The 21,470-nt window shown below is 47.7% G+C and overlaps 1 protein-coding gene across 1 annotated transcript in view; it reads left to right on the top strand.

Annotated features, from left to right (window-relative positions):
* Nucleotides 1–21,470, top strand: part of LOC121551841 (serine/threonine-protein kinase LMTK1-like) — a 78,252-nt gene that overhangs the window by 30,426 nt on the left and 26,356 nt on the right. Inside the window, exons 2-3 of the mRNA XM_045210985.1 lie at nt 6,265–6,398; nt 15,535–15,661. Of these exons, the coding sequence (XP_045066920.1) occupies nt 6,265–6,398; nt 15,535–15,661 (261 nt within the window). The remainder of the gene's footprint in view (nt 1–6,264; nt 6,399–15,534; nt 15,662–21,470) is intronic.

Raw genomic sequence — 21,470 nt, 5'->3', positions numbered from 1 at the left:
CCTCTCCTCTCCTCTCCTCTCCCCTCCCCTCCTCTCTGCTCCTCTCCTCTCGTCTCCTCTCTTCTCGTCTCCTCTCCTCTCGTCTCCTCTCAGGGTGACATATCCATCATCATCCCTACAGCCCTGTAGACAGCTCTTTAATAAGGAGGATATGATCCCTAGCTAAAGTGCTTTATTTTCATTTTGCTGCCACACCGCCAAAGGTAATGGGGGCTCCTCAAATATCGATGGTCGATGGTCCCTGCCTGTCTGCCTGAGAGAGAGAAGGGGAGAGAGAGCGGGAGAGGGAGAGGGGAAAGATTGAGGGAAAGAGGTAGAGAGAGAGGGAGTTAAAGAAAGAGGAAGTGGGAGAGAGGGAGGGAGGTAAAGAGAAAGAGAATTTGACCCCACACTACAGTACATCACATCACCATTCAGCCCTCAGATGTCATGCAAAAATACCAGCCTTTAAGAGAAAACATGGTAAACAGGATTTAAAAACACAACTCCAGATCTCCGTCCTCATTGACAGAGCACAATGCCCCCTGAGCGCCTAAGGTTCCCCACCAGCTTATAATAGGATACTCAAATAAAGACAGTGGTAGAGGGAGAGATGGATCTTAAAATGGCTGCTGTAAGGGAAGCTTTCTTCAGTTATATTAAGGACAGTACCAGGAGGATTTCTACTGGCAGTTACAGTACAATCTCCTCACATCTAGCAGTGGCCCCAATTACAGCACAATCTCCTCACTTCTTGCAGTGGCCCCAATTACAGCACAATCTCCTCACTTCTTGCAGTGGCCCCAATTACAGCACAATCTCCTCACCCCTAGCAGTGGCCCCAATTACAGTACAATTTCCTCTCCCCTAGCAGTGGCCCCAATTACAGTACAATCTCCTCACCCCTAGCAGTGGCCCCAATTACAGTACAATCTCCTCACCCCTAGCAGTGGCCCCAATTACAGTATAATCTCCTCACCACCTAGCAGTGGCCCCAATTAAAGTACAATCTCCTCACCATCTAGCAGTGGCCCCAATTACAGTACAATCTCCTCACCCGTAGCAGTGGCCCCAATTACAGTACAATCTCCTCACCCCTAGCAGTGGCCCCAATTACAGTACAATCTCCTCACCTGTATGTGTATGTGCTTGTGTGTTCCTGCAGGCCTCTTGCCTCAGCGTGTAAACAGTGTTAAGCGTCAGACAGGACCTCTGATACCAGGGAACTGTCTGCCATGTCTACAACACTGTGTCCTCTGGCGCGTGTGTGTGTGTGTGTGTGTGTGTGTGTGTGTGTGTGTGTGTGCGTGCGTGCGTGCGTGCGTGCGTGCGTGCGTAGAGCAGCAGGGACTCACATTGCTGCCGCAGATAAAATAGTGAAAACATTACACTTTTATTAGGTCCATTTGCATCATATTTTCACTATTTTATCTGCGGCAGCAATGTGAGTCCCTGCTGCTCCTACACTACACTGTTCCCTCCGTATTAGATCTGCATCCCAAATGGTACCCTATTCAATTTGGGCCCTGGTCAAATGTAGTGCCCTATATAGGGCATAGGGTACCGTTTGAGATGCAACCCATATTAAATAATCTGTCTGAAGCCTGTATACTCTACAACATGTTCTGTTTCTGGAGGTGTTACAACACATTTATCCGTCTGTGGTGTGGTGGTGTAGTGGTGCCTGGCGAAGAGGGTATACTCTAACTTTGCAAAACAATTCCCAAACGGTCCGCCCGGAAAAGGGAAGGCGCTTTGTGTGAAAAGTTCCATGAGAAACAGTTGAAGTGGGAAGTTTACATACACTTAGGTTGGAGTCATTCAAACTCGTTTTTTCAACAACTCCACAAATGTCTTGTTAACAAACTATAGTTTTGGCAAGTCGGTTAGGACATCTACTTTGTGCATGGCTGTCACGCCCTGGCTCTGGGGACAATGTTATGTTGAGCCAGGGTGTGTAATTCTATGTTTGATTTTCTATGTTGGGCTGAGTGACTCCCAATCAGAGGCAACGAGTGTCAGCTGGGTGTCTCTGATTGGGAGCCATATTTAACTGTTTGTCTTGCACTTTGTGTTTTGTGGTTTCTTGTTCCTTTTTGGTTGTGTATCGAAGGACTTCACGTTTCGTTCTTTGTTTTGATCGTGTGATCTAGTCAATAAATATAAATATGTTCACCCGCAACGCTGCGCCTTGGTCCTCTCTGTTCAACGAGCGTGACAGAAGAAACCACCTTAACCAGACCAAGCAGCGTGTTCAAGAGCCATCGCTGGCAGATCTCCGTGGCAACCTCGACTGGATCAAGCAGCGTGACGAGGAGAGAGGATGGACGTGGGAGGAGATGATTGCGAGTCTGGCAAGAGGGAGGAGAGACCCCAGGAAATTTTTTGAGGGGGGCTCACGGCGTCGGGCCAGCAGGTGTACGGGTTAGAGCGGTGCAAAGCGTTGGCAGAGGCCGCCAGGTTAGGGGCCACTGGGCACAGAGGAGAGGGAAAGTGTGGAGGCACGGCGAGAGGTACTGGGGTGTGTTACCAGTCCGGTCCGGCCCGTTCCTGATCCCTGCGCTGGGGCCAGTGGTGTGTGTCCCCAGTACGGTCCGGCCTGTTCCTGCCATTCCCACCAAGTCTGTGGTGCGCGTCGCCAGCCCAGTCCGCCCATCCAAGCTTCCCGCACCAAGCCAGTGGTGTCGCGTCGTCAGCCCTGTCCGGCCCGTTCCTGCTCTCCGCACCAAGTCTGTGGTGCGCGTCGTCACCCGGTCCGGCCTGTCCAAGCTCCCGCACCGGGTCAGTGGTGCGCGTCGTCAGCCCGGTCCGGCTCATTCCTGCTCCCGCACCAAGTCAGGGGTGCGGCCCGTCAGCCCGGTCCGGGCCGTTCCTCCTCCACGCATCAAGCCAGGGGTGTGCGTCGTCAGTCCCAGCACAACCCGTGCCTGGGTCATGTCCGAGCGGATCCGCCGCCGAGGCGGGAGTGCCCACCCAGTCCCTCCCTGTTGTGGTGGTTTGGCGCGGCCGAGTCCGCGCTTTGGGGGTACTGTCGCGCCTGGCTCTGGGGACTATGTTATGTTGAGCCAGGGTGTGTAAGTCTATGTTTAATTTTTCTATGTTGGGCTGAGTGACTCCCAATCAGAGGCAACGAGTGTCAGCTGGGTGTCTCTGATTGGGAGCCATATTTAACTGTTTGTCTTGCACTTTGTGTTTTGTGGTTTCTTGTTCCTTTACAGTCATTGTCACTGTGGACTTCACGTATCGTTATTTGTTTTGTTGTTTCGTGTTTCGCTTCAATTAAATAAAGCATCATGTTCGTGCAACACGCTGCACCTTGGTCCGCTTCCTGTAAAGACGATCGTGACAATGGCACAAGTCATTTTTCCAACAATTGTTTACAGACAGATTATTTCACTTATAATTCACTGTATCACAATTCCAGTGGGTCAGAAGTTTACATACACTAAGTTGACTGTGCCTTTAAACAGCTTGGAAAATTCCAGAAAATGATGTCATGGCTTTAGAAGCTTCTGATAGGCTAATTGACACCATTTGAGTCAATTGGAGGTGTACCTGTGGATGTATTTCAAGGCCTACCTTCAAAAGAAATCAGCCAAGACCTCAGAAAAAATTTGTAGACCTCCACAAGTCTGGTTCATCCTTGGGAGCAATTTCCAAACGGCTGAAGGTACCACGTACATCTCTACAAACAATACAGTAGTACGCAAGTATAAACACCATGGGACCACACAGCCGTCATACCGCTCACGAAGGAGACGCGTTCTGTCTCCTAGAGATGAACGTACTTTGGTGCAAATCAATCCCAGAACAACAGCAAAGGACCTTGTGAAGATGCTGGAGGAAACAGGTACAAAAGTATCTATATCCACAGTAAAACGAGTCCTATATCGACATAACCTGAAAGGCCGCTCAGCAAGGAAGAAGCCACTGCTCCAAAACTGCCATAAAAAAGCCAGACTACGGTTTGCAACTGCACATGGGGACAAAGATCGTACTTTTTGGAGAAATGTCCTTTGGTCTAATGAAACAAAATAGAACTGTTTGGCCATAATGACCATCGTTATGTTTGGAGGAAAAAGGGTGTAGCTTGCAAGCCGAAAAACACCAACCCAACTGTGAAGCACGGGGGTAGCAGAATCAAGCTGTGGGGGTGCTTTGCTGCAGGAGGGACTGGTGCACTTCACAAAATAGATGGCATCATGAGGAAGGAAAATTATGTGGATATATTGAAGCAACATCTCAAGACATCAGTCAGGAAGTTAAAGCTTGGTCGCAAATGGGTCTTCCAAATGGATAATGACCCCAAACATACTTCCAAAGTTGTGGCAAAATGGCTTAAGGACAACAAAGTCAAGATATTGGAGTGGCCATCACAAAGCCCTGACCTCAATCCTATAGACAATTTGTGGGCAGAACTGAAAAAGCGTGTGCAAGCAAGGAGGCCTACAAACCTGACTCAGTTACACCAGCTCTGTCAGGAGGAATGGGCCAAAATTCACCCATCTTATTGTGGGAAGCTTGTGGAAGGCTACCCGAAACGTTTGACCAAAGTTAAACAATTTAAAGGCAATGCTACCAAATACTAATTGAATGTATGTAAACTTCTGACCCACTGGGAATGTGATGAAAGAAATAAAAGCTGAAATAAATCATTCTCTGTACTATTATTCTGACATTTCACATTCACATAAAATGTGAGTTATCTTAACTGACCTAAGACAGGGAATTTTTACTAGGATTAAATATCAGGAATTGTGAAAAACTGAGTTTAAATGTATTTGGCTAAGATGTATGTAAACTTCTGACTTCAACTGTACACTCTGAATGACCAAAAATGATGAATCCCATATTGGTATTTCACAGTCAGGACAACCGAAGATGCACTGGGCTGGCCTGGATATTATCTTCACACTGACCTTTCTAGCATGGTTCAAGACATTATGGTGGATGCAGATCCAGGCCAACTAATCTGGGCTTGACTTGGCTTAGTGTCAGCGTAGTCCTGCAGTGTGGGTTCCTGAGGAGGGAGCACTGACACTGTCATCATGGGTTCCTGAGGAGGGAGCACTGACACTGTCATCATGGGTTCCTGAGGAGGGAGCACTGACACTGTCATCATTGGGTTCCTGGGAGGGAGCACTGACACTGTCATCATGGGTTCCTGAGGAGGGAGCACTGACACTGTCATCATGGGTTCCTGAGGAGGGAGCACTGACACTGTCATCATGGGTTCCTGGGGAGGGAGCACTGACACTGTCATCATGGGTTCCTGAGGAGGGAGCACTGACACTGTCATCATGGGTTCCTGGGGAGGGAGCACTGACACTGTCATCATGGGTTCCTGAGGAGGGAGCACTGACACTGTCATCATGGGTTCCTGAGGAGGGAGCACTGACACTGTCATCATGGGTTCCTGGGGAGGGAGCACTGACACTGTCATCATGGGTTCCTGGGGAGGGAGCACTTACACTGTCATCATGGGTTCCTGAGGAGGGAGCACTGACACTGTCATCATGGGTTCCTGGGGAGGGAGCACTGACACTGTCATCATGGGTTCCTGAGGAGGGAGCAGGGCTGGCTGCCACAGCAGAGGGGAAGTCATTCTTCTCCCGGTCGTTGTCCAAACTGTCTGCTAGTCCACTACTTGTATTAGCTTGGACAGTTGACAACGTTGTTTGATGTGTTCGCTTCATAATTCATTTGAGAAGTATGAGAATTAAGTTTCCATTTCAGGAAAACAGCCAAGGCGCCGGCAAGCAAAAATCTATGATTGAAGCAAAGTAACGTTCTGAATGACCAGCCAATCAGAACCATTTCAGCCGCTGTTCTCGTGCACATTATTTCTTTATGGACCGTTTTTAAAGGTTACATTTGCATTTATTCACATGCGATTGGATAAGCCAAAATATTTCACGTGCTTTGCATTATAGGCTACTTTGTGCATGATTTCTCTATTGTACTGCATCATTGATAAGTCATATACCTCCACTACACCCTACTTTGATACACATCAGTGGGGATTAAGAAGTGAGTACATGCAATGCCCAGTGACAACAAGAGGGTAGACGGTATACACCCTCCAGTATACCACTGGGAAGGTCTATACTTCAGCCACAAGGGTCTACTTCCTGTTACTGTTTACTTCCTTGTTGTTGTTGTTGTTGTTGTCTAAATGCACTAACTTTAAGATAGTCTGGGTATGAGTGTCTGCTAAATTAATTCTAAATGTAATTTTTGTTGTTGTTGTAGTTATTAACCGCGGTATCTCTTCCCGTCCTGTAGACGGCGCTCCGCTGAGTGAGCTGTCGTGGCCGTCCTCTCTGGCGGTGGTGGCTGTTTCCTTCTCTGGGCTCTTCACCTTCGTCTTCCTCATGCTGGCCTGCCTCTGCTGTAAGAAGGGACACATCGGGTTCAAAGTGAGATAAACTCTACTCTCTCTCTCTCTCTCTCTCTCTCTCTCTCTCTCTCTCTCTCTCTCTCTCTCTCTCTCTCTCTCTCTCTCTCTCTCTCTCTCTCTCTCTCTCTCACACACACAGTGTGACCACCTCTTTATCAACAATGATCCACCATATACAGGATTCTACACTGCCCCCTGCTGATTAGGAAGAGGCATGATCCACCATATACAGGATTCTACACTGCCCCCTGCTGATTAGGAAGAGGCATTCCACCACATCAGGATTCTACACTGCCCCCTGCTATTAGGAAGAGGCATGATCCACCATATACAGGATTCTACACTGCCCCCTGCTGATTAGGAAGAGGCATGATCCACCATATACAGGATTCTACACTGCCCCCTGCTGATAAGGAAGAGGCATGATCCACCACATACAGGATTCTACACTGCCCCCTGCTGATTAGGAAGAGGCATGATCCACCATATACAGGATTCTACACTGCCCCCTGCTGATTAGGAAGAGGCATGATCCACCATATACAGGATTCTACACTGCCCCCTGCTGATTAGGAAGAGGCATGATCCACCATATACAGGATTCTACACTGCCCCCTGCTGATAAGGAAGAGGCATGATCCACCACATACAGGATTCTACACTGCCCCCTGCTGATAAGGAAGAGGCATGATCCACCACATACAGGATTCTACACTGCCCCCTGCTGATTAGGAAGAGGCATGATCCACCATATACAGGATTCTACACTGCCCCCTGCTGATTAGGAAGATTCATAGGAATTACCCAGTTGAAGGAGAGTGCTTGGCCAAGAAATTGGACTCTAATTCCTATATAATGCACTGCACTTGTCAAAAGTAGTGCACTAATAGGGAATAGGATGCCATTTGGGACACATTCAAAATCAGCATACAGGCCCATATCACACAACAGGCTGCTCTGTGAAGGACTGGTCAGCGGGGTGTGGCTGCCAGCCTGCTCCTCTGTTGTTGGTCTGTGAAGGACTGGTCAGCGGGGTGTGGCTGCCAGCCTGCTCCTCTGTTGTTGGTCTGTGAAGGACTGGTCAGCGGGGTGTGGCTGCCAGCCTGCTCCTCTGTTGTTGGTCTGTGAAGGACTGGTCAGCGGGGTGTGGCTGCCAGCCTGCTCCTCTGTTGTTGGTCTGTGAGACTGGTCAGCGCGGGGTGTGGCTGCCAGCCTGCTCCTCTGTTGTTGGTCTGTGAAGGACTGGTCAGCGGGGTGTGGCTGCCAGCCTGCTCCTCTGTTGTTGGTCTGTGAGGGACTGGTCAGCGGGGTGTGGCTGCCAGCCTGCTCCCCTGTTTTCTGTCTGTGAGGGACTGGTCAGCGGGGTGTGGCTGCCAGCCTGCTCCCCTGTTGTTGGTCTGTGAAGGACTGGTCAGCGGGGTGTGGCTGCCAGCCTGCTCCCCTGTTTTCTGTCTGTGTTAATAGCAATAACTCCACTGACGTTGTGTGTCCATGGTATGTAAGCTAACGTAGCAGGCGTAAAATAAACGCCTGAAACTAGATCCCCTACATACTGGGCTTGACGAGAAAAAACTGTTGTGGGAGGTTCTCTTCTGCACTGTTCAACCAATCCAGTAAATGTGGAGGAGGAGTTAAGATATATATATATTTTTTTTACATTTTTTTAGTCATTTAGCAGACGCTCTTATCCAGAGCGACTTACAGGAGCAATTAGGGTTAAGTGCCTTGCTCAAGGGCACATCGACAGATTTTTCACCTAGTCAGCTCGGGGATTAGAACCAGCGACCTTTCGGTTACTGGCACAACGCTCTTACCCACTAAGCTACCTGCCGCCCCATTTATCCAAAGCGACTTACAGTCATGTGTGCATACATTTTTACATATGGGTGGTCCCGGGGAACGAACCCACTACACTGGCGTTATAAGCGCCATGCTCTACCAATTGAGCTACAGAGGACCACCTAAATATGTAGAGACCCTTTATGATCACCTCCTGAATATATAGAGCTATATGATCACATTTCATGAAATACAGGTCCTGTTGAGGAACAAAACACCAATGAGGATGAAGCTCGGAAGTCGGGGAAAGAATCAGTCAAAAGAAGAAAAGAGAAAAAAAGGAGGGACCACACAGTCACAGTAATTATATTTGCTTCACCCAGGGTTTTTGTTTCCTGGGGATGGGTTTAGCTGAGCACCACATGGCGGTCAAACACAGACTTCCTCTGTTCCTGGACCTGCCTCCTCCAGCGCTGCTGAGCGTGCTCCACTTTGTTCAGCATGTTGGGACGAGAGGCCGAACGAGACAATACGTTGTGGGCGTTGGCGAAAGGCTGCTCATAGCGATAGAATGGCATCTCACCCTCAGGTCTGTGTGTAGTACCTTCCATTGTTCTGCTGTGCGACATCATCAGTCTTCCCCTAGAAGACAACAGACAAGCAGGACTATGGTGGCAATGTTCAACAAGCTCTCACAGTCTCCCTGCAGAATCAGACGTCCAATAGGGATAGGGTTAAAACATAAACAACTCCACAGTTAAGTTAAAGCAATCATTCTGAATGGTTAAGTTAAGGGTTAAGCTTTGGGATACAGTTAAAACAAACCAAAAAAAACGAGTGCCTAACACTGGTATTGAACATGTGACCCTCAGCGCTCGCAGCTTACGCCCGTCCACCATCCCTGTCCACAACGCCTTAGGAATTCTCAAGTCTACTTAATGATAATAGCGCTCACCGTTGCCCCTAGTCACTGGTTTTGACGTCATCTGCTGAAGCCCTGCTTACCTGGACGGACGTCTAATTTCGCAGTGGATCTTGAGCGACATGGCTGCAATATTAGTTCAAACCTACTCTGTCAATTAGCATCCTCAAAGCAGATAATTTCAGAGCATCTAGGCAGAGAGAAGAATGTGGTTGTTTTGTTGGTGTGTGTGTGTGTTAGGGATGGGCATTTTGCATTATTTCACTATTGAAATAATATCATGAATTTCTTTGGGGGATATCCGGCTAGTCCCCCAAAAACATTTGTTTATCTTGTCTCTCTTGACCAATCAGAATGACGCAAATGCACATGGCAGAGGTAAACAGAGGACAGGCTGCTTTTCTCTGGTAGTTCCCTCATCCATCCATCCATCCATCCGTCCGTCCGTCCGATACAGAATTTTAGCTGTAGGTGTTTCACTTTAGCCTTGTGCTATTGCCAACCTCATTGCTGTCATTGGTAAGCCAAACATGACAATTCGTAAGGAGTTGCCATGAAAGCAGAAACAGATTGACACACAGGCTACTTTAGCTTGGTTGTCCAGTGTCAAACTCAGGCTACTTTAGCTTGGTTGTCCAGTGTCAAACTCAGGCTACTTTAGCTTGGTTGTCCAGTGTCAAACTCAGGCTACTTTAGCTTGGTTGTCCAGTGTCAAACTCAGGCTACTTTAGCTTGGTTGTCCAGTGTCAAACTCAGGCTACTTTGGCTTGGTTGTCCAGTGTCAAACTCAGCCTACTTTAGCTTGGTTGTCCAGTGTCAAACTCAGGCTACTTTAGCTTGATTGTCTAGTGTCAAACTCAGGCTACTTTGGCTTGGTTGTCCAGTGTCAAATCCACAGAAGTCAATAGAACAGTGTTACAAGGTCACATCCCAGTATGTGGCTCCCCTCCTTGTCATTCACAAGAGTGTTAGTAGAGGTTTGCATTAATAGAGGTGTGTGCATTAGCGTGCGACCACTAGCCACATCGCACCACTGCACCACCAAAGCCTTCTTTATGGCCTCCTTCTTTCACTGTGACCACTCTGTGGGACTGACAGACAGACTCAGCTCTGTGGTTGGGTATTAAGTGTTTAGAGAAAAGAGGAGAGGAGAGGAGAGGAGAGGAGAGTATTAAGTGTTTAGAGAAAAGAGGAGAGGAGAGGAGAGGAGAGGAGAGAAGAGGAGAGGAGAGTATTAAGTGTTTAGAGAAAAGAGGAGAGAAGAAGAGAAGAGGAGAGGAGAGTATTAAGTGTTTAGAGAAAAGAGGAGAGAAGAGAAGAGGAGAGAAGAGAAGAGGAGAGGATTAAGTGTTTAGCAGTGTATGGCCTTTTCTCATTTCTCGTCCTCTCTCGTCCGTCCTCTCTCCTCCACCCTCTCTCCTTCGTTCTCCCTTTTCTCCGTCACCTCTCCTCCGTACTCTCTCGTCCATCCACTCTCGTCCGTCCTCTCTCGTCCGTCCTCTCTCCTCCGTCCTCTCTCCTCCGTCCTCTCTCCTCCGTCCTATCTCCTCCATGACCCGGAAACTGAGTGGTCGAGGTGATGTCAATTCATTAGTAGGCGAACGGAAGAGGCTCCTCCCCTCCTCCATAGCCATCTTTCATCAAAGATAGTAATGTGTATCCTACCTAAGTCCTTCGCTGAAGAGTTTTGAAATCTGCCACACCCCCTTTGAATCAGCTTTTGTTTTGTCGAAGGAGAAAAGCAAGCACACGTTTAAAAACAATATGCCAATTGAGAGAAGGCCTATGGCTCTTAGTGGATGGCTGGGCACTGCTTCACAGCCAGGTGCTCTCTCTCTCTCTCTCTCTCTCTCTCTCTCTCTCTCTCTCTCTCTCTCTCCGAATCTCAGTCTTTTGAATCAGAGCAGAGGGTTTTTTCTGTTGCAGTGAATCGCTGTCTTGCATGATTCCATTCCCCCTGTTATTTTCCTCTCCTCTCCTCTCCTCTCCTCTCCTCTCCTCTCCTCTCCTCTCCTCTCCTCTCCTCTCCTCTCCTCTCCTCTCCTCTCCTCTCCTCTCCTCTCCTCTCCTCTCCTCTCCTCTCCTCTCCTCTCCTCTCCTCTCCCTGTACGCTCTTGTTGGCTGGTCCTCACTACATATTCGTCGCCAAACCCACTGGCTCCAGGCATCTATAAATCACTGATAGGCAAATCCCTGCCTTATCTTAGCTCATTGGTCACCATAGCAACACCCACCCGTAGTATGCACTCCAGCAGGTATATCTCACTGGTCATCCCCAAAGCCAACACCTCCTTTGGCCGCCATTCTTTCCAGTTTTCTGCTGCCAATGACTGGAACGAACTGCAACAATCTGGAGCTGGAGACTCTTATCTCCCTCACTAACTTTAAGCATCAGTTGTCAGAGCACCTTACCGATCACTGCACCTGTACACAGCCCATCTGAAATTAGCCCACCCAACTACCTCATCCCCATATTGTTATTTATTTTGCTCATTTGCACCCCAGTATCTCTATTCGCACATCATCTCTTGCACATCTATCATTCCAGTGTTAATACTAATTGTAATTATTTTGCACTATGGCCTATTTATTGCCTTACCTCCATAACTTGCTACATTTGCACACACTGTATATATCTTTTCTGTTGTATTTATTTTGACTTTATGTTTTGTTTTACCCCATATGTAACTCTGTGTTGTTGTTTTTATCACACTGCTTTGCTTTATCTTGGCCAGGTCGCAGTTGTAAATGAGAACTTGTTCTCAACTGGTTTACCTGGTTAAATAAAGGTTAAATAAAAAAAAAAAATGCCAATAAAGCAATTGAAATGTAAATGTAATTGAGGGTGTGTCTATATCTCCAGCTGTACTTCAGACAGACCTGTGCTGCACATCTGCCAAGCTCTCCCAGGCTATGTCCCAAATGGCACCCTATTCCCTATATAGTGCAGTACGTTGACCTGGGCCCTGGTCAAAAGTAGTGCACTTCATATATATACACTGCTCAAAAAAATAAAGGGAACACTTAAACAACACAATGTAACTCCAAGTCAATCACACTTCTGTGAAATCAAACTGTCCACTTAGGAAGCAACACTGATTGACAATACATTTCACATGCTGTTGTGCAAATGGAATAGACAACAGGTGGAAATTATAGGCATTTAGCAAGACACCCCCAATAAAGAAGTGGTTCTGCAGGTGGTGACCATAGACTACTTCTCAGTTCCTATGCTTCCTGGCTGATGTTTTGGTCACTTTTGAATGCTGGCGGTGCTTTCACTCTAGTGGTAGCATGAGACGGAGTCTACAATCCACACAAGTGGCTCAGGTAGTGCAGCTCATCTAGGATGGCACATCAATGTGAGCTGTGGCAAGAAGGTTTGCTGTGTCTCTCAGCGTAGTGTCCCGAGCATGGAGGCGCTACCAGGAGACAGGCCAGTACATCAGGAGACGTGGAGGAGGCCGTAGGAGGGCAACAACCCAGCAGCAGGACCGCTACCTCCGCCTTTGTGCAAGGAGGAGCAGGAGGAGCACTGCCAGAGCCCTGCAAAATGACCTCCAGCAGGCCACAAATGTGCATGTGTCTGCTCAAACGGTCAGAAACAGACTCCATGAGGGTGGTATGAGGGCCCGACGTCCACAGGTGGGGGTTGTGCTTACAGCCCAACACTGTGCAGGACGTTTGGCATTTGCCAGAGAACACCAAGATTGGCAAATTCGCCACTGGCGCTCTGTGCTCTTCACAGATGAAAGCATGTTGTGACAGACGTGACAGAGTCTGGAGACGCCGTGGAGAACGTTCTGCTGCCTGCAACATCCTCCAGCATGACCGGTTTGGCGGTGGGTCAGTCATGGTGTGGGGTGGCATTTCTTTGGGGGGCCGCACAGCCCTCCATGTGCTCGCCAGAGGTAGCCTGACTGCCATTAGGTACCGAGATGAGGTCCTCAGACCCCTTGTGAGACCATATGCTGGTGCGGTTGGCCCTGGGTTCCTCCTAATGCAAGACAATGCTAGACCTCATGTGGCTGGAGTGTGTCAGCAGTTCCTGCAAGAGGAAGGCATTGATGCTATGGACTGGCCCGCCCGTTCCCCAGACCTGAATCCAATTGAGCACATCTGGGACATCATGTCTCGCTCCATCCACCAACGCCACGTTGCACCACAGACTGTCCAGGAGTTGGCGGATGCTTTAGTCCAGGTCTGGGAGGAGATCCCTCAGGAGACCATCCGCCTCCTCATCAGGAGCATGCCCAGGCGTTGTAGGGAGGTCATACAGGCACGTGGAGGCCACACACACTACTGAGCCTCATTTTGACTTGTTTTAAGGACATTACATCAAAGTTGAATCAGCCTGTAGTGTGGTTTTCCACTTTAATTTTGAGGGTGACTCCAAATCCAGACCTCCATGGGTTGATAAATTTGATTTCCATTGATAATTTTTATGTGATTTTGTTGTCAGCACATTCAACTATGTAAAGAAAAAAAGTATTTAATAAGATTATTTCATTCATTCAGATCTAGGATGTGTTGTTTAAGTGTTCCCTTAATTTTTTTGAGCAGTGTATATAACACTACATGACCAAAAGTATGTGGACACCTGCTCGTCGAACATCTCATTCCAAAATCATGGGCATTAATATGTAGTTGGTCCCCCCTTTACTGCTATAACAGCCTCCACTCTTCTGAGAAGGCTTTCCACTAGATGTTGGAACATTGCTGCGGGGACTTGCTTCAATTCAGCCACAAGATCATTAGTGAGATTGGGCACTGATGTTGGGTGATTAGGCCTGGCTCGCAGTATGCGTTCCAATTCATCCCAAAGATGTTCGATGGGGTTGAGGTCAGGGCTCTGTGCAGGCCAGTCAAGTTCTTCCACACCGATCTCAACAAACCATTTCTGTATGGACCTCGCTTTGTGCACTGAGGCATTGTAATACTGAAACAGGAAAGGGCCTTCCCCAAACTGTTGCCACAAAGTTGGAAGCTCAGAATCTAAAGATTTCCCTTCACAGGAACAAAGAGGCCTGGCCCGAACAATGAAAAACAGCCCCAGACCATTATTCCTCCTCCACCAAACTTTACAGTTGGCACTATGCATTCAGGCAGGTAGCGTTCTTCTGGCATCCGCCAAACCCAGATTTGTCAGTCGGACTGCCAGATGGTGAAGCTCCACAGAACTCGTTTCCACTGCTCCAGAGTCCAATGGCGACGAGTTTAACACCACTCCAGCCGACGCTTGGCATTGCACATGACGATCTTAGGCTTGTGTGCGGCTGCTCGGCCACGGAAACTCATTTCATGAAGCTCCTGACGAACAATTATTGTATTGACATTGCTTCCAGAGGCAGTTTGGAACTCCGTAGTGAGTGTTGCAACCGAGGATGGACTATGTTTGTACGCGCTTCAGCACTCGGCGGTCCCGTTGTGTGAGCTTGTGTGGCCTACCACTTAGCTACATCATTCTCATCACTGGAGATAGGGGATAACACACTATCACATTTCATAACGCTTTTACAACAATTACCTTCACTCCAGATCGCCAAATCAGCCAATAGATGGTATGGGTATACTGGTCTAGAACACATCCATCCGTTTATATCATTGTGTATGTCGCTTAGATGTTCTCAATTTAAACAGTGTACCAAATTATTCAACTCAGTTTCTCCTTCAAGTACCATCTCGCAATGTGCCTGTGGGAAACATAAGAAAGGGCCATTGTTGCTATAGCAATGTACTCTGCACTCGCTCTGGGCAGAGAGGAACTGCAAGTTAAACTCGGTGAGATAGACTCCTAAATTGATAGTGTAGTTTGTTTAGGCGATTTTACAGCTAGCTAGCTACTTCGCATGCTGATATTGACTTTGGTATTATTGTGTGTAGCTACATTTGCTAGCTAGCTACCTAGCCAGCCCAGAGAGAGAGCATTGTATTGTGGGTTTTGTAGTCGACTTGAGCTGCAACTGATTTCCAGAACCATTTTCACATGTTGCTACCAATCTTGTTATAACGACAAAATAAAACTTTTGTTCCCTCAAAAAATGTTGCACATGTAAGTGTTATGTAACACTGTTAATCGTAGGATTTAGTGGTTTGGGGTGGATTATCCCTTTAATGCAGAAGGCACGAACACTCGGATGACTAACCACAATGTGTTATTGAATCACACACAAACACACATGCAGGCATGTACACAACCACTTTCTCTCTCAGTGACCCAGACATGCATACACATTCTTTCTCCTCTGTCCTCTCTCGCTCTCTCTCTCTCTCTCTCTCTCTCTCTCTCTCTCTCTCTCTCCCCCCCTCTCTCTCCTCCCTCCCCCTCTCTCTCCTCCCTCCCCCTCACTCTCTCTCTCTCCCCCCTCTCTCTCTCTCTCGCCTCCCCCCTCTCTCTCTCTCTCTCACACACACATACACACTAACCCCAGTGTCTTCTCTCCCCTCCTACCAGGAGTTTGAGAACACAGAGGGAGAGGAGTACCAGGCGGACCTGACCTCGTCTCGTAATGGACCTGAAGTCTACATCCTCCCACTCACTGAGGTCTCCCTGCCCGTCTCCAAACAGCCCGGACGATCCAGTAAGACCCTAGTCTATCTATGACCCATCACCTATGACCTATCACCTCTATCTATCACCTATGACCCCTATGGCTGTCTCTTCTCTTCTTTGGAGTAATTCAACGTCAAGTCAAGCCCTGGGTTAATCATTCGAATTGCTTGATTACTCAAATGAGGGCTAATAGAGTTGTCTCAGGTCCACACTCCAGGCTGTAGATCAATAATGATAGCTGTGTCCCAAATGGCACCCTATTCCCTACACAGTGCACTATTTTTGTGACCATGGGACTTGTAGTGCATTATACAGAGAATATGGTGCCATTTAGGATGCATACGGTGACCCAGCAGGGCCATCATCATACCCCATCATCAGAACATCTTCATACTCCATCATCAGAACATCATCATACTCCATCATCAGAACATCATCATACCCCATTATCAGAACATCATCATACCCCATCATCAGAACATCATCATACGACAGCATCAGAACATCATCATAACCCATCATCAGAACATCATCATACCCCATTATCAGAACATCATCATACCCCATTATCAGAACATCATCATACCCCATCATCAGAACATCATCATACGACAGCATCAGAACATATTCATACCCCATCATCATACTCCATCATCAGAACATCATCATACCCCATTATCAGAACATCATCAGACCCCATTATCAGAACACCATCATACCCCATCATCAGAACATCATCATACGACAGCATCAGAACATCATCATAACCCATCATCAGAACATCATCATACCCCATCATCGGAACATCATCATACCCCATCATCATACCCCATCATTTGAACATCATCATACCCCATCATTATACCACATCATCAGAACATCATTATAACCCATCATTATACCCCATCATCATACCCCATCATCAGAACATCATCATACCCCATTATCAGAACATTATCAGAACATCATCATACCCCATCATCAGAACATCATCATACCCCATCATCAGAACATCATCATAACCCATCATCAGAACATCATCATACCCCTTCATCATACCCCATCATCAGAACATCATCATACCCCATCATTTGAACATCATCATACCCCATCATTATACCCCATCATCAGAACATCATTATACCCCATCATCATACCCCATCATATAATATAATAATAATATGCCATTTAGCAGACGCTTTTATCCAAAGCGACTTACAGTCATGCGTGCATAATTTTTTTTTGTGTATGGGTGGTCCCGGGGATCGAACCCACTACCTTGGCGTTACAAGCGCCGTGCTCTACCAGCTGAGCTACAGAGGACCACAATCATCAGAACATCATCATACCCCATGATCAGAACATCATCAGAACATCATCATACCCCATCTTCAGAACATCATCATTCCCCATCATCATAACCCATCATCAGAACATTGACCTGCATACTTGGTTGACCCAGCAGGGCCCATCATCATACCTCATCATCAGAACATTGACCTGCACACTGGGTTGACCCAGCAATTGGGAGATGGTGAGAATTTCCTGACAAACAGGGACAGAGCACAGACATTCTCTCTTTTCCACTCTCTCTCTTTCTTTCTCTCTCCCTCTATTTCTCTCTCTCTCTCTCTCTCTGTGTCTCCCCCTCTTATCCCTTCTCTCCCCCCTCTCTCCCCCCTCTCTCTCTCCCTCTCTCTTTCTCTCTCCCCTTCTCTCCCTCTCCCTCCCTCTCTCACTCTGACATCTGTCTGTTGCGTAATGCAGAATGAGGCTGGCCTGCTGCAGTGCTCCGTGGCAGTGTGTGTGTGTGTGTGTGTGTGTGTGTGTGTCTGTGTCTGTGTGTGTGTGTGTGTGTATGTGTGTGTCTGTGAGGAATGCAAGAGAGCTGTAGCACATTGGGGAGGAAGGAATCCGTCACTCACTCTCTCATTCTCTGGGCTCTCAACTGTTTCTGTGTGTGTGTTTCTGTGTGTGTGCGTTTCTGTGTGTGTTTGTTTGTTGTGCTCTGAATCCCAGGATGTGAGCGTGAGCAGGGATTGGACAAGCCAGCGTCAGGCTGGTAGCCAATCGCTGCCCTCCCTCCTGTCCTCCATAGCTACGGTCGTGTGATTGGTTCAGGTGTTGCAGGGTGCAGAGAGGAGAGTGGGGGAGAGAAGAGAGGAGGAGACGGGGAGAGAGGAGAGGGGAAGAGAGAGTGGGGGAGAAAGGAGAGAACAGAGGACAGAGGCGAAAGGGGGGTGGGTTTTGTTTAAAAAATGGGGAGATTGATTTTGGTGTGATTCAATTAAAACAACTGTTCAAAAAAGCAGAGAGGATGAGAAGGGGAGGAGGGGAGAGGAGGAGAAGGGGAGGAGGGGAGAGGAGGAGAGGAGGAGGAGGGGAGGTGAGAAGGGGAGGAGGGGGAGGTGAGGAGGAGGAGAGAGGAGGAGAGGAGGAGGAGGGGAGAGGAGAAGGGAAGGAGGGGAGAGGAGGAGAGGAGGAGGGGAGGTGAGAAGGGGAGGAGGGGAGAGGAGGAGGGAAGGAGGGGAGAGGAGGAGAGGAGGAGGGGAGAGGAGGAGGGGTGAGGGGGAGGAGGGGAGAGGAGAAGGGGGAGATTCAGGAGAGATTGGCTCTGGTCTCTCTCTCTCTCTCTCTCTCTCTCTCTCTCTCTCTCTCTCTCGTCACATAGCATGCATAAGTAGAAGGAGCCCTAGTCTCATAAACTGAAGCTGAAGTGAATTGACAATAGAAGTAATGATGTCTGTATGGAATACATTCTGCTTCCCAAATGGCACCCTATTCCCTATATAGCGAATAGGTTACCATTTGGGACGCACGCGGTTTAGCAAGGTCAAGACAGCTATAAGGCTTACAGGATAATCCTTATTCTATAGCACATTGTTCATCGGGCATTTCAAAAGACCCTCAGCCATGCATATTTACTACATACAATACACACATAACTCCTGCTCACACACACAGCTAGAGACAGATCACCACACTAAGAGACAGATCACCACACTAAGAGACAGATCACCACACTGAGACAGATCACCACACCACACTAAGAGACAGATCACCACACCACACCAAGAGACAGATCACCACACTGAGACAGATCACCACACCACACCAAGAGACAGATCACCACACTGAGACAGATCACCACACCACACTAAGAGACAGATCACCACACTAAGAGACAGATCACCACACCAAGAGACAGATCACCACACCACACTAAGAGACAGATCACCACACCAAGAGACAGATCACCACACTGAGACAGATCACCACACTAAGAGACAGATCACCACACCAAGAGACAGATCACCACACCACACTAAGAGACAGATCACCACACCAAGAGACAGATCACCACACTGAGACAGATCACCACACTAAGAGACAGATCACCACACCAAGAGACAGATCACCACACCACACTAAGAGACAGATCACCACACTAAGAGACAGATCACCACACTAAGAGACAGATCACCACACCAAGAGACAGATCACCACACCACACTAAGAGACAGATCACCACACCAAGAGACAGATCACCACACTGAGACAGATCACCACACTAAGAGACAGATCACCACACCAAGAGACAGATCACCACACCACACTAAGAGACAGATCACCACACCAAGAGACAGATCACCACACTGAGACAGATCACCACACTAAGAGACAGATCACCACACCAAGAGACAGATCACCACACTGAGACAGATCACCACACTAAGAGACAGATCACCACACTAAGAGACAGATCACCACACCAAGAGACAGATCACCACACTGAGACAGATCACCACACTGAGACAGATCACCACACTAAGAGACAGATCACCACACTAAGAGACAGATCACCACACTAAGAGACAGATCACCACACTAAGAGACAGATCCCCACACTAAGAGACAGATCACCACACTAAGAGACAGATCACCACACTAAGAGACAGATCACCACACTAAGAGACAGATCACCACACTAAGAGACAGATCACCACACTAAGAGACAGATCCCCACACTAAGAGACAGATCACCACACTAAGAGACAGATCACCACACCAAGAGACAGATCACCACACCAAGAGACAGATCACCACACTAAGAGACAGATCACCACACCAAGAGACAGATCACCACACCACACTAAGAGACAGATCACCACACTGAGACAGATCACCACACCACACTAAGAGACAGATCACCACACTAAGAGACAGATCACCACACCAAGAGACAGATCACCACACCACACTAAGAGACAGATCACCACACTAAGAGACAGATCACCACACTAAGAGACAGATCACCACACTAAGAGACAGATCACCACACCAAGAGACAGATCACCACACTAAGAGACAGATCACCACACTAAGATACAGATCACCACACCAAGAGACAGATCACCACACTAAGAGACAGATCACCACACCAAGAGACAGATCACCACACCACACTAAGAGACAGATCACCACACCACACTAAGAGACAGATCACCAAACCAAGAGACAGATCACCACACTAAGAGACAGATCACCACACTAAGAGACAGATCACCAAACCAAGAGACAGATCACCACACCACACTAAGAGACAGATCACCAAACCAAGAGACAGATCACCACACCACACTAAGAGACACATCACCACACTAAGGGACAGATCACCACACCAAGTGACAGATCACCACACCACACTAAGAGACAGATCACCACACCAAGAGACAGATCACCACACCAAGAGACAGATCACCACACTAAGAGACATATCACCACACTAAGAGACAGATCACCACACCAAGTGACAGATCACCACACCACACTAAGAGACAGATCACCACACTAAGAGACAGATCACCACACTAAGAGACAGATCACCACACTAAGAGACAGATCACCACACCACACTAAGAGACAGATCACCACACCACACTAAGAGACAGATCACCACACCAAGAGACAGATCACCACACCACACCAAGAGACAGATCACCACACCACACTAAGAGACAGATCACCACACTAAGAGACAGATCACCACACTAAGAGACAGATCACCACACCAAGAGACAGATCACCACACCAAGAGACAGATCACCACACCAAGAGACAGATCACCACACTAAGAGACAGATCACCACACTAAGAGACAGATCACCACACCAAGAGACAGATCACCACACTAAGAGACAGATCACCACACTAAGAGACAGATCACCACACCAAGAGACAGATCACCACACCAAGAGACAGATCACCACACTAAGAGACAGATCACCACACTAAGAGACAGATCACCACACCAAGAGACAGATCACCACACTAAGAGACAGATCACCACACCACACTAAGAGACAGATCACCACACTAAGAGACAGATCACCACACCAAGAGACAGATCACCACACTAAGAGACAGATCACCACACCACACTAAGAGACAGATCACCACACCAAGAGACAGATCACCACACTAAGAGACAGATCACCACACCACACTAAGAGACAGTCAACTGGCTATGCCACCTACACACTATGGAAATACATTCCATGGTTTGATTCCATGATTGCTCAGTTTTGCATTTCTGTTCTATAGAGAACTGGCTCAACTCAATAGTCCTTTTAAAGGAGTCTGAGACTGGCACGCATACCTACTGTAACATATTAATGTATGTATATTATCCTCTCTCATATTCACAAACACATAATAACCTACACAAAGTGAAAAGTACACACACTTTTATATGTAATTCAGTCTGTGAATTCATTAGTAAGTGTGGGTGAATATCATTTAGCCCAACAGTATGTATCATCCCACCAATCCCTGTC

This window comes from Coregonus clupeaformis, chromosome 35 (genome assembly GCF_020615455.1).
Source record: "Coregonus clupeaformis isolate EN_2021a chromosome 35, ASM2061545v1, whole genome shotgun sequence".
In the NCBI taxonomy this organism is placed as follows: domain Eukaryota; kingdom Metazoa; phylum Chordata; class Actinopteri; order Salmoniformes; family Salmonidae; genus Coregonus; species Coregonus clupeaformis.
This window is presented reverse-complemented; position numbering and strand designations above follow the sequence as displayed.